The 15,150-nt window shown below is 36.1% G+C and overlaps 1 protein-coding gene across 2 annotated transcripts in view; it reads left to right on the top strand.

The window, feature by feature from the left end:
- Window positions 1–4,008: 4,008 nt before the first annotated feature.
- Window positions 4,009–15,150, top strand: part of LOC100744167 (LIM/homeobox protein LMX-1.2-like) — a 14,564-nt gene continuing 3,422 nt past the window's right edge. For both annotated transcript variants that reach the window (XM_024364930.2, XM_003486466.4), the window contains exons 1-3: window positions 4,009–5,961; window positions 11,189–11,608; window positions 14,992–15,146. In XM_024364930.2, the coding sequence (XP_024220698.1) occupies window positions 5,838–5,961; window positions 11,189–11,608; window positions 14,992–15,146 (699 nt within the window). In that variant the 5' untranslated portion in view covers window positions 4,009–5,837. The remainder of the gene's footprint in view (window positions 5,962–11,188; window positions 11,609–14,991; window positions 15,147–15,150) is intronic.

Raw genomic sequence — 15,150 nt, 5'->3', positions numbered from 1 at the left:
TTGTTCAGGATATGTGACACTAACGCCGTCCGTGTAATTATGCCGATACGGTTCCAGCGTTGTTTCGTGACAGGGGGTGCAAACCATCCCCTAAGCACCCTTTGGTCACGCATCACGGGGGTGCTTTTGCATCGTAACACATCACCGCCGATTTTTCTTGGTATCCTGCAAACAGGGGATTTTGATATTGAGAAAATTTGGAATTTCCATTAGGAAGGATTGTTACGTTTAGTAAGCGAAAAATTTGGGATTGAAATTAGAAAGAGTTAAATTTTGTAAACAGAGCATTTTAAGGTGGGGTAAATTTGGAATTTAAATTAGGAAGAATTATTATGGTTCGTAAGCGGAAAATTTCGAACTGAATATAGAAAGTGTTAAATTTTGTAAACAGGGGATTTTGAGGTTAGGAAAATTTGGAATTTAAATTAGGAAGGATTATTATGGTTCGTAAAATTTTAGAACTGAAAGTAGAAAGAGTGAAATTTTGTAAACTGGTGATTTTGAGGTTTTGAAAATTTGGAATTCCAATTACGAGGAATTGTTACGTTTTGTAAGCGGAAAATTTGGAACTGAAAGTAGAAAGAGTGAAATGTTGTAAACAGGAGTTTTTGAGGTTGGGAAAATTTGGAATTTAAATTAGGAAGGGTTATTATGGTTCGTAAAATTTTGGAACTGAAAGTAGAAAGAGTGAAATTTTGTAAACTGGTGATTTTGAGGTTTTGAAAATTTGGAATTCCAATTACGAGGAATTGTTATGTTTTGTAAGCGGAAAATTTGGAACTGAAAGTAGAAAGAGTGAAATGTTGTAAACAGGAGTTTTTGAGGTTGGGAAAATTTGGAATTTAAATTAGGAAGGGTTATTATGGTTCGTAAAATTTTGGAACTGAAAGTAGAAAGAGTGAAATTTTGTAAACTGGTGATTTTGAGGTTTTGAAAATTTGGAATTCCAATTACGAGGAATTGTTACGTTTTGTAAGCGGAAAATTTGGAACTGAAAGTAGAAAGAGTCAAATGTTGTAAACAGAAGTTTTTGAGGTTGGGAAAATTTGGAATTTAAATTAGGAAGAATTATTATGGTTCGTGAGCGGAAAATTTCGAACTGAATATAGGAAGTGTTAAATTTTGTAATCAGAGGATTTTGAGGTTGGGAAAATTTGGAATTTAAATTAGGAAGAATTATTATGGTTCGTAAGCGGAAAATTTGGAACTGAAAGTAGAAAGAGTCAAATGTTGTAAACAGAAGTTTTTGAGGTTGGGAAAATTTGGAATTTAAATTAGGAAGAATTATTATGGTTCGTGAGCGGAAAATTTCGAACTGAATATAGGAAGTGTTAAATTTTGTAATCAGAGGATTTTGAGGTTGGGAAAATTTGGAATTTAAATTAGGAAGAATTATTATGGTTCGTGAGCGGAAAATTTCGAACTGAATATAGAAAGAGTTAAATTTTGTAAACAGAGGATTTTGAGGTTAGGAAAATTTAGAATTTAAATTAGGAAGAATTATTATGGTTCGTAAGCGGAAAATTTGGAACTGAAAGTAGAAAGAGTCAAATGTCGATCGCAAAGTCATGATTGGATTTAGAAAATTAACTACTAAAGTAGAAGAGGAAAGGGAGAGGAAAAGACAAAGGAAATGCCTAATTTCCAATTATCAAAACATTCTGAATTTTGCAGTTATTAACGTTATCGTTATCATTAACGTAATAATGTAATGAAATTTTTTTCCATTAATTACCAAGATAATAGAGTGATAGGTAAAAAAAAATAGATTAAAATAATTATTGATTAATTTATTTAATATTCGTAATTTCATCTAATTATCATCTGCAATAAAATCTGCCTTCTTTGGTTAAAAGAGACTTTAAAATTTATACATCATAAATTTTAGTTCTCTTATTAAATGTAAATCCATTTTGCAAAATTATGTCTTTCGTACTTGTCATTTTATAATCTTCCTTCTATCATCATTGTAGCTCTGAAAAATGATATCCATGGAAATTTATGGTCATCGTAATGACATTATAATATACTTTTTATAGCTTTCCTGTTCTTTGTTATTTGAGCAGGGGCATGATTGCTTGTGGTAGGCTAATCGAGAATAGTTGGAAGCCAGACGGACCGGAACCTTGAAGAATTGGCATATTGACCGTAGAGAGGTGTTTGCCTGTTCATTGTCTATATAGAAATTATATTTGACAAATAAGCCACTGGGGGTTCCTTTTGTTTCTTCTTCCTGGGCCGGGTAATCCCTCCTAAATTTTCTGACGTTTCTACGAAAGCTGGTGGCCAATTCGAAAATTGATTGACTGATTGATTTTCGATATCTCAAAAATGAATTCTGGTTTAACGGAAGTCGTAACAGTGTTTTGGAATAGAAGAAGAACTATAAAAGTATTATGTATAGAATAATAGAAAGAAGAAGCCACTCTCGAAGACAGCATTTTATATCCAAAGATCAAGTTCTGTTGTGAATTAAAAAAAAAGTTTTTTTGGAAGAAAATAAAACAACAAAAATTATGTTCCCGCTTCTGTTCTCAATAAAGAAAACTTCTATTCCGAGGAGCCACGAAACGAGAACTGAAATTAACTATATGTACACTACAAAACCAAAATGTCAAGCTAAGGAAACGAGAAACAATTATTCTTCTCAAGAAAAAAAGCACATGTATAAGATACGTGTTCTTCAGAGAAGAACACCATGAAGAAAGAAAAGAAAACGTCGAGCCGCGCCAGGCAATATTGCTGCGTTAGAGATATCCTTGCCAAGAAGAAGAAGAGAAAGAGCAAGATGCAAAAGTTACATGTCCTGTATCAAAAGAAGTCCGTTGGTCAATCTGCCTAAGAAGACAACTACGCATATTAAAGCATTAGAAAAGGAAGAAAGTAGAAATAAAATCAACTTTCTCTTCTTCCTCCCCTCTTTTCAACCGACACTTTCAAAAAACCAAAAACAGAGGAAAGGAAAAGACCGAAAGATACACCTAATTCTATTCTCTTCTATCAAGAAAATCTTCTGCCGAAGCAAGCAAAATAAGAAGAAGAAGAAAGAAGAGAAAACGCAAAACGATACAAGTCCGTCCCATCTTCTATCGAGAAAACTTTCGTTCGAAAAAACCGGAGAAGAGAAAATGCGAGAGACACGCGTCTAGCGTCGTCGATCCTCCTCGAAGAAAGTTTCCATACGAATTGTACGAGAAAGAAAAGAGGAAAATGCAACGATCCAGAAGACACGTGTCATCCCTCGCAGAGGGAACATAACGAAGAAACGAAGAGCAGAATTGCCTGTGCAATATCGCCAGACTCGAAAGATGTACCGTGTATTTTGAAAGTACGAGGCGACGTCGTATCGAGTATTTGGCCGTTTGTCAGTCCGCGTAAATACGCGACAATGCCCGCCCTTTGTGCGGCCCGTCTATCGTCGATGTTTGCCAAATAAAAGCCTATATACGAGAGCCCTCTTTGTCTCTGTGTGTTTCGGCTACGCTCTCTCCCCCATCGCCACGAATGATACGCCTTGTTGCCTATGAAACTGCCGGCCGTGACCCCTTCGTTCCTCGTTGCACTGCTACAAAAGGGCATCCAGTCGAAAGAGGGAGAGAGAAGCTAATGATGATGCAAAGTATTTCACGATGGAACACGTGCGTACGCAACGACGACGACGGCGACGACGACGGCGACGGCCACGATGATCAACTAGGGGGTTGAATCGAAACCGACAGCCAACATACGCTTATTTGGGGTGGCTGGTGCGTTTGCGGGACGAATTGCTTGGAATTGTTCGACTTGGAAATGTTCCTCTTGACCAGCAAGTGATCGTGCGCGAGAAGACACTCTGAATGCTGTCTTTGTGCTACTTTTAGTCTTTTCTGATTTTTATGACTTTTGACGAGTACGCGAGAAAGAATAAATTTCTGTTTTTTTTTTTTTTTTTTTTGTGGTGGTTTAGGTTGTTGGTTTTATTTTTATCATATTTTGGGTGAATTGAAAGTGACTACTTTAAACTGCAATGGCATGCTGTGGTTCTTTTTCGTAATGTGCAATATCATCGATCTCATCGATAAAGCTACCCTCTATTAGTCCAAGAATTCTGAAATGACAACTCGTAATCTTTAACTATCACTGGGATATCTAACTCGAAGCTTTATCATTTGATTCGAATCATCAATCGAATTCTATCTCGATGTTCTTAATACGATCGTCGATCAGCAAATCCTCAAAAGTTCTAAATTTCAAGATTCGATTAGGGGCGATTCTAAACGTTTAATCGACATTGTCGAGACAGGTAAATCTTAACAATATCGCCACAATAAACCACAAATTGAAGCTCATTTCGAACATTCTGGAAACCTCAAATTCTATCAAATTCCATCTAACGAAATGAAAATTACCAGTCAAATTCTACCTCGATATTCCTTATACTATCGATCACCAAACAAGGATTCCAAATTCAAGATAGCAAGTTCAAGATCGCTTAAATCCTAACAATGCCGCCTTTCTATAAAATACGAAAAACCACGGATCGAGTGCTTTCTCAGCATCTCGGGAACGACACCATCGCCACTTCTCAATTGAAAACAAATCGAAACCCTCAAACTAATAGAACGTACACCACCGATCGGACCTCGTCTCAATATTCCTCACATCGCTGTCAAATCATCGAATCTTCAGAAATTCCTAATTCTGGATAGCAACGCCGAACTCCCTAAAACAGCTAAATTTTAACATTAGCACGCTCTGTAAGTTACTCAAACCACCAATTCAACCCTCTCTAGACATCCTGAAAGCCACGCTCATCGTCAAATTGCCTAATTGGAAATTGAAAATAAATTGAAAGTAACAACGCCGAACTAAGAGAATCTAAACAAGCGGTCGAGCCCTGTCTCAGCATCCTCGAAACAGCACTTGCCATCAAATGCTCGACTGGAAATTGAAAACAAATTCAAGGTAACCACCCCGTGTGTTGCACGAGCAGTGTACGTCACTGTCGTGCGATATTGATCTTCGGAAGCGTCGCGCATCCGGTTGAGCACCACGGTCAACATTCACCCTTTCCACTTCTCTACGTTCAGAGGCGGATCCAGCATGAACCAATCGTCTTTGTTCCTCGGTCTCCCTTAGTTTGCTCGAAACGTCCCGCCTTCGACCCTTACCCTTCAGTCGATGGTCTACGACCGATAGGTGGGGATGATTTTCACTGTCGATGCGGTGGCTGGAGTCAAAAAAGCCTGAGAGTCTGGCTCGTTAATACGTTGGAGCAGTCATCGCCTGAACGTGATAGCAACGAGTCTCGTCGACCTATTAATACAAGAAAACCACCCTTGAACACGGTGGTCTAAAAACAGGAAGATAACACAGAAGCCGAAGATGGTATCAGCCACGAAATCCAACTTCCATCGATGTTGCAAATCCGTGAGAATGTCTGGCATCGCTCACAGGATCTTTTCTTGAGACCTATCGCCGCGTCGAAGGACGGGAGAGGGTTGATCAATCGGACGATCGGACGACGTGAAGCTTTTGTGAATTTGGATTTTTCTCTTTGTGACTCGAGAACGTTCTTTTAGAGGGAACTATCGACTTCCACGGACGTGGAGTCCAAGGACATAGAAGTTTGACATTGTTTTTAGACAGGACACGTTCGTTGTTTCACGGTTTTTACGTAAAGTGACTGAATTTCGTTGGTTCTTCTTTTGCGGAGAGTGATATCGAATGAAAAGAGGAATCGATAAGGAGGGATAATCGAAGGAAGAGAAGGAAAAAGAGATTGTCAGGAAGTGTTACTTGTGAAAAAAGTGGTGGGGAGGGGTTGAGAAATTGACAGCTCGAGGGCACGAGGAACCATGTTGGAATTCTACCCTCCGCTTCCTAGTAGCTTGAACCGGCAGAGTGAGTCGGGCCCACCAACTATGGGTTCCGCTGCACCACCGATTCCCTTTCGACCTACCAACGACAATAACAACGCAGGTGAGAATGAACTTTCTTCCTCTATGTTTTTGTCTAACGACATTGATTTTCACAATGACAGTCGAAAGAGAGTATAGTATATACACCTTACAAAAATCACTTTCGTGTAATGTTCACCTATCTACTCACTTACCTATGGATTTTCATTGTTAATTCGTATCTCTTAACGGGATCTCTATTCGTCGTGTCTTTCCAGTCGATTTTTAGTTTTGTTGTACGTGTAAGAATTTTTGTAGAAATTTCGTCGATTTGGGTATACACGCTTTTCCACGCGTCCCTGTAAAATATTTCACTGGTCGCAACGAGCGTAACGAGTCTCTTATTGCGTAATCGTCCTTCGTCTACTGGCGCTATATTCGACAGACAATGGCGTTTTCTGTTTCCCTTTTTTTTTTTTTTTTTTTTTTTTTTTTGATAGAGCAGGGTCGTTTATAACGCGGGAAATCGTACGAATTTCACGTTAGACGAAACCCACGAAGCCAAAACTAAACTAAATTCTTTCTTGAAGCAACGCAGCTAATTCTCTATAGACAATACGTAAAGTTTTTCTTATTTTACGAAAGTCAACGTGTAATTATAATCTTCCGATGAATTCAGAAACGATCGAGTCAAATTTGCACCGAAGCATAAGACAGCGAAACAATTGCAAATCTTATTTGTTTACCTCGCGTGTTTCAGGCAAACAAACGTTGCATCTGTGAAATTTATTGTCACACACGCTTATTATTAAGCAACTTTTACTTTCTATATAATTCTGCGATATACAGGGTGGTTGGTAACTGGTGATACAAGTGGAAAGGAAGTGATCCTAAGCGAAAAAAGAAGTCGAAAATATAGAATAAAATTTTGTTTTTTTAATTTTTCCATCGAGACAATGATCTACAGTGAGATCCATTATAACGAGACGCGATAAAGAGCACGCGTACCGAGCGAAAATTCAAAGTCGATTTTTTCGAAAACAAAGCCTCGAACGAAAAATTTGTATTCTATATTTTCGACTTCTTTTTTCGCGTAGAATCACCCCCTTCCGCTTGTACCACCAGTTACCAACCACCCTGTATATAGAATGCGGTGTAGCAAACTTTTGGTCTCGTTATACGGGTCCTATTGTGCAGCAATTAAAAGTAATTATCCTACGTATAGTAAGTAAGACGAGATTGATTATTTTATTAAAAAAATTTTCCCTCAAACTAATTTATTAATCCTCGTCTGGGACCGTAGGAATCTTTTGCGATTTTTATAAAATCGTCGTTAATGCAGATTATACTAATGCGACAGAGTAATCGAAGATACAGGAGGAAAAACGTACAGAACAATTTTTCTTGATTTTGTAATTTCGCTTTAGTGTCGCTTGGTAGCTGCACTGGTCATAGCAACAGCTTTCGAGAATATTCGTAGCGAATACACGAGGAAAATGTAACAAATTAATTTCTGTTGGTTTTTCCATTTTAACGTCACTGGATGCCCATGATCCAGAGATACGAGTCTCCTAATGAAAGAAAAATTTTAAGAACGTGGAATTGATTATTGAATGTTGAAATCGCTCATCGTATGTAACGAGTCTAAGTTTTTGGTTTTGAGTTACAGCTGAGTGGTAGTTGAGGTAAACAGCAAGTTATTGTACCGCGTTCTGCCCTGCTCTGGCTTTATCACTATCGACAATCGATAAGCGACGGGACAAATTTCATGGGACTCGCGATATTGCTTTGCTCCAGAACGCTATCACATTTCTCAGTCCGACAGCCATATCATTCGGCATAACTCCCTGCGTATTTATTTCTTTCGCGATAAAAACGATCCGCCAGAAAAATTTCATATTCTCACCTCGATTCCTACGATTCTGTATATTTGATTGACAGATCGAAATTCGATCATCAGGAATACTAATTTACATCTAATCTGCGTAACGATGTATTTCAATTTATTATATGTTACGTTCAAGACGATAATTTATTGCATACAACATCCATTCGCAAAGATCCTATTCGATTTTACGTAAAATATATATATATAGATCCATTTAATGTTTTATAAAATACGTGTAAAATGATTCGTAAGAGTTCACTCTTTTAGTTGATTTATAAATATTAAAGATACTATAAATGCTATAAATAATAAATTGATAGTTCGGTTTTGTGTGATCAGAATTTTATTTAGTTATGAATTTATGAAAAAAGAAAAAGAAGATTAGTATAATAGATACATACCAATCATTTGATAGTAACATGGTGAAAATACGAATGTAGAAAAATGCGATAGCACGTTGATAAGCAAGTAAAGTAAGCTCCGAAACATATGGACGTATGGATATGTGACTTGTAAGTCCCTGTCGTTATCGAGGATTAATAACAAAGCACGGTGAATTTTCTAGATATCAAATTCATCTAACAATAAGTAGTTCTGGACTGTGTCAGTTCATAAACATTGTTGTTGCTCAATTATATAGCTATATATATATATCATTGTAGACAGCCATAAGTATTTAATAAACCGGCGATATTTAGTATAAATTGAACGCTTCTCGCTACCTTTATTTTCTGCTCATTGTTTTATCGTAAATTTGTTATTCCAGTCACAGTACATTCGTATGTGTCTAAATTAAAATCTGTTAGAATTTTCTAACAAACGTAACCAATATAAATTTCTAATAATTGTGCATTGCAGTGTTAATTTCACAAGTTTGCTTTTTACTGGAAAATTAGTTACGTGGTAAAAGGAAAAAGGAAAGTTAGAAAAATTATTTGAAGAATGCAAAGAATACACGTGTATCTGTATTTCTCACGAAAGATATGATATATTTATTGTTAAATGTGATATATGATATGTTTATTAGTAAAAGAGGAGAAATAATTTACTCCTTGATTAGTTAAGATTGAATAATAATTTAATAATAATATTTATTGTCACAATGAATGTATTAAAATGATTTTATTAGAAATTATCTAAACAATGTTATGGTACATTCATCTGAATATTTTTATTAGACACATATATGTATAGTGAAACAGAATAAATAATTTAGTCCTTGACTCTCTCGATACATTTTACTTAATAACATTATGTAATAAAGGAGCCTTCAGGATCAATATTATCGTCAATATTTCAGAGCTGTCAACATTATACGGACTCTCGGACGATCAACATATCTTGTCAACATAATAACGTCAATATTATCGAACATTGAGAGAACAGATTGACGTATCAATGTTCGAAATGCTGACGAGGTGGTTTGATGAAAAATATACTCTCTGTCTTACGAGCTTAGCTCATACCCTTTTCTTTTTGAGTCTTTTTTATTTATAATGTTCATATAATGGTTGCTCAAGCTTTTTATTTTTTGGTTAGACATCGTTGAACGAACGCTAACTCGAAGCTGATTGTGTCGTCAGTAACATAGAACATATGAGGAAAATGCAGTTTGTCAATAAATACTGACAATTAGACGATCGATATACAGTGTGTAACAGAACATGTCGAACCCACTTTGGCAGCTGATTATACACCGAAAGCAATGAGGAAATTTCACGTAAACATACGCTGCACCTATCTTCGTGTGTGAGATACAATGAATTCCGTGTGTATGCAACGTCTATTAAAAATATCGAAATACTAAGCTTCAGAATAGAACAAGCTTTTATTGGGTTGGCAATTAAATGATTGCGGATTTTATCATTAGGTGGTATTGACAAAATCCGCAATCACTTAGTTGCCAACGCAATATACAGGGTGGTTAGTAACTGGTGTTACAAGCGGAAGAGGGGTGATTCTACGCGAAAAAAGAAGTCGAAAATATAGAATAAAAATTTTTCGTTCGAGGCTTTGTTTTCGAGAAAATCGACTTTGAATTCTCGCTCGGTACGCGTGCGGTATGTTACAACGGATCTCACTGTAGATCGTTGTCTCGATGGAAAAATTAAAAAAAAAATTCTTTTTATTCTATAATATTATAATATAATATAATGTAATATATAATATAATATAATATAATATAATATAAATATAATACAGTGAGATCCGTTATAACATACTGCCTTTGGTTTCGAGAAAATCGACTTTGAATTCTCGCTCGGTACGCGTGCGGTATGTTACAACGGATCTCACTGTAGATCGTTGTCTCGATGGAAAAATTAAAAAAAAAATTCTTTTTATTCTATAATATTATAATATAATATAATGTAATATATAATATAATATAATATAATATAATATAAATATAATACAGTGAGATCCGTTATAACATACTGCACGCGTACCGAGCGAATATTCAAAGTCGATTATCTCGAAAACAAAGCCTCAAACGAAAAATTTGTATTCTATATTTTCGACTTCTTTTTTCGCGTAGAATCACCCCCTTTCCGCTAGTATCACCAGTTACCAACCACCCTGTATACTAATACTAATACTAATAATAATAACCATCCAGAGTGTAATCGGATGCATAAAAAGATACGTAAGATTACAGGCTTGTCTTGAAACGCAAAATAATCATTTTAAGCATCTTCTGTGAAAACCTAATTATCTAATTAGACAACACAAAATCAAAACAGAAGGTTCGTTTATACGAAACTTTTTCATTGTTCTTAGGTGTATAATCAGTTGCCGAAGCGAGTTGCACGTGTTCTAACTGTATCCTGTGTATTATGAATAGAATATTGAGAATTCTGAATATTATAAACAGAATGTAAGAACACTATAATATTGGCGATACATACTGATCGTCTGGATGATCCATAATGTTTATCCTATTACATTCTAAATCTTAGGATATCCTCGGACGATCGGTAATATTGTTTTTAACATTGCGATTTATCAATAGACATTGACACAACACTGACAATACATATTCACATTTATTCAATATTTATTGGCAATTTGATAACAGTTTAGACGTAACGTTTGTTTAACGTTGTCTAGACAAAAGAAAGCCCGTGCAGCCATTCTTTTAGCTCCGTGAATAAAGAAACTAACGATACAGAGTGTGGGTTAAGCAGTAACATTTAAGAAGAGATATATTTTCACATGTAAATTCGTGGAACGAAACTTGGATATTCGCTGGGAAAGATTTTCAAATTTATTTTAATACGAGTATCATATACTTCGAAGAATACCGACAATACGTATCGATCGACGTTAAAAATCTTGGAATATTGAATACTGATTCTGAGGGTTCCTGACGTTTCTCTAGTGTTAGAAGAAGAAAAAAAAGTGGCGATTGTGATGATTCCAGAGCCGTCAGTTTCAGTGAAAACGGAGTCCGGCCTGCTGGAGACGATTTGTGCCGGTTGCGGTCGTACGATAGTCGACAAGTACGTTATGCAAGTTTCTGGAAGGAACTACCACGAGGAATGTCTTTCGTGTGCCGCGTGTGCGACACCGCTTACGCATTCATGTTTCATCCGTGAGCTAAAACTCTACTGTCGAAACGACTACGAACGGATCTTCGGTGTGAAGTGTGCACGTTGCATGGAGAAGATCAGCTGCTCGGATTTCGTATTAAGGGCGCCGGGTTTGGTGTTTCACGTGGAGTGTTTCGCGTGTTGCATGTGCGGCCAACCATTACTTCCTGGCACCCAGTATTTCCTCCGCCAGGGACAACCCATCTGTCGAAGGGACTACGAACACGAGTTGTACCTGAACAGTCCTCAAGGTTAGTGACAATCGTCGTCTTTCAAGTTTCAGTCGATCTCTTTCGTTATTTTTCTTTTCTCAATATCTTTTTATAGCACGATAATCATCAGGTTCAACTATAACTTCGTTGAATTTTGGGTATTTCTTATAGGGGAGGATTCTGAGTAACATGCACCTCGTCGTGGTTCAAAAGTTACGACAAGATTCTTCTTCTATGGGGTTACTTGTTACGTTACATTGTAAATTGAAATTGTTAAAAATGAAATTACAAATGCATTTTCATAGGATTGCGATCCTAATAGTGGGAAGGTACGATTAGCCTAAATTCTTTCTTTTACGTTAAAGAAAGAAGAATCAGGTTCGATTGCGTGGGTTGCTGCGGGCCTAACCTTTGAACCACGATCGTCCTACACCTCGAGTAAAATGCTTATAAAAAGTTACTCCATTTTTTCAGCTTAATTAGCTTCTTTAATATTTATTTTATTTTATTAAAATTTTTTTTTATAACTTTCCTTCTCTCTTCGATATTTTCGTTTGGCGAGTTATTCTCCAATTTTTGGATTAGAATCAAAGTCAAGATATTTAGTTTTATCGATGTCTTCTACTTGTTCGATGCCAATTTCATGTTCTCCAGCTGTTTAGTATTTTTCTTTGGAATCTTACTTCTCTAATTTTTCTCAATTAAAATACAGATAAACGACGCCTTCCATTTCTTCAGTACTGTTCATTCTTTGTTGGGGGTGTGTTGTGGGTGTTGTTTATGGGCGTTGTTTATGTTTGTCTTATTAAAGCATATCAGCTTCTCCATCATCGCGTATATGCGCTTTTTTATATTTTTGTTTCATTTCATTTCACAACTCTCAGTTTCAAATAGATAGATCGCAGCCAGTTGTTCTTAACGCTTTGATATTAACACTAGAACTACCACACCAGTCAAATTGGCTGGTTTTACAATTTTATTTTAAAATTCCTACTTCATGTTATATTTTCTTCCGCAATGATGTAATGACTATCGCAACGATAACCAAAGGAATAATACGATGAATTTTATTTTGTTTCTTATGTATTCAAACTGAAAATAATTCTGTATCAAAGCTACTTATACCAATATCAGTCAAAATGACTGATGCTTGTCAAAGTGTAAAAGGATCCTGCAATCTGTTTATCGAACCCCAATTAACCACGTTTTCTACAACTTCCCACAGGTTTTTCAAATTTTTACTGCGTATCATTCGATATGACGATATCAGTTATCAGGAAAATTCCGGATCGATCGCTAGATCGCTAGATGCTAACACTAGAAATACCACAGCAGTGAAAATGACTGGTTCTACAATTTTATAAACGTTCCAACCCTCGTTTAGGGATTATGGTCGCAGATGGATTAATAATATCAAAAATGTACCACATAACATGGAATTGCTTCTGTAAGAAAGTGATAAATCAATAAGTATAAAAATATTCTATTGTTAGGTATTTTTTAAAGACCAGGCATTTTGACTGGTTTTGCTAGAAATAGCTTCGCGTTAACTATCGGTAGTTCTAGTGTTAAATCGTAAATCTTTAATTTCCTAGGACCCTAAGGAACTTTTATAATTCACTAAAAATATTATCTTATTCATGAAGATTCTTTCTGCATGCTCCTCTCCATACATGTGCGTGCCATTTTCTACGGCTAAATGTAAAAATTCTGGTCACCGTTTTCTAAATATTACCAAACGAAGCAAACTATGAAAATCCACCGTTTTGATACCGTATACGATAACGTGAATTTACAGGTGTAAAGCGATATAGTATCCCCGTGGAATCGGAATCGACAGCAAACTGCTCGACTATCACGATTTCTGTTTATTATCGATTTCGCTAGTACCGAGATTGGCGGTCCGTTCAGGACAATATATATCGACTGACGTTACTTTAAACGAAAAAATTGTCCAAATAATGGTTTTACGTAGTTTCGTTCATACAGATTTTATCTCAAACTCGCGCTTATATTCGACGAGTCGATTTTAAAATTATTACGATCTTTCCAAAAAAAAAAAAAAAAAAAAAAAAATAGTAACAAAATAGTAAAAAGTACAAAATAGTAATGAACGAACGATAGAATGAAAAGCAGTAATAATAGACGAATAGATGGTAAAATTAGCGATAATAATAATAAAAGATGAGGAAAAGACGAATTAGACGGATCGTTAAAGAAATAAAAATAAGAACAGAAAAATTGACAAACGAGATGAAATAATCGACGAAACGTACGAGAACGTATTGTACATACCTTGTTGCATTGTTCGCAGGTTGTACTACTACTATCTAAAGACATCCAAAGTAAAAGCCTGCGGGAATTTTGAATCAAGGCTGTCTCTCTTTTCAAGGTAAATACACTTAAACCAAGCGTAATTAGAAACGATTCTTCCATGAATTGGACAGAGAAAAATAATGGAGAATAGAAGAACGTCAATCTAGAAACGAGAATAGAAGGATTAGTATTCATGATTTCTCTGACAGATCATTTTTTCAAGTTCTTTCGTAAATACGTGGGATTTGGTTTGCGATTGCTTTGAAGGAAACTTATGGTGAAATCGATGGAAGAGCAGTTTGTTAGTCACAACTTTGTTGGAATTATTTTTTAAATCTGTCTTTTGCGAAGAGTTTCGCGAGGAAAAGTTCGATTGCACTGCGATTGTGTTATTAACGTGATTTCATTCATGGGAAATGTTCGAGTCTCTTTGATGTTTCTGTCTTTGTAATTGTAATATTATCATGCGTTAAATAATCTCAGGTCAATCGAAACTTCTTAACATAATCCGTTGTTGCAAACAAACGTTATCAACATACTTTTTCCGACAGTGTCTCCTCTCAGTTCTAAATATATCTTAGCTATCGGTTTTTCTTCTTTTCTTCGTTTCCTCCACGTATATTTATATTCACGTGTAATTGTACGTACATTCAATAGCATAGACTTTTTGAAAATTCAACTTCCATTCCATTATCAATTTTTCTCCTTTTTTTAAATACTATCAGTATACTCTTTTCCATATGTATACCTCTAAATCTGAATTTCTCGTCATTGAAATTTCTTCCCGTATAATTCTACCCTAGTCTTTTTCATTCAGTCGAAAGTTGCACTTCCACTGATCAGTTCTTTTTCTATCTTTTTCTATCATCGTCAACATCCACTTGTTACATCTTCGTTACATCACCGTCCTATGAAACTATTCTTGACGAATCTTCGATATCCAGATTCCATGTTACCAGAAAGTAATTCCACCTCTAACGAACGATAAATTTCAGGCAACAATTTTACTTCACCTACGCTTGTTACGTTTGATCCTCAGACGTATTCAAAATTCAATGAACTAATTAATTCAGAGAAAAATTTGAAGAAACCAACTTAATTTACAGACGATGATTTACTGGACGAAAATCGGCCCCGCGATGGTCGTCGGGGTCCCAAACGACCGCGGACGATCCTCACGTCGGCGCAGAGGCGCCAGTTCAAAGCGGCGTTCGAGGTCTCACCGAAACCCTGTCGAAAGGTTCGAGAGGCCCTAGCAAAAGAGA

The sequence above is a fragment of the Bombus impatiens genome, unplaced genomic scaffold (genome assembly GCF_000188095.3).
Source record: "Bombus impatiens unplaced genomic scaffold, BIMP_2.2 scf_0114, whole genome shotgun sequence".
NCBI lineage: Eukaryota > Metazoa > Arthropoda > Insecta > Hymenoptera > Apidae > Bombus > Bombus impatiens.
Note: the sequence above shows the minus strand (reverse complement) of the source record. Positions and strands in the feature narration are given on the sequence as shown.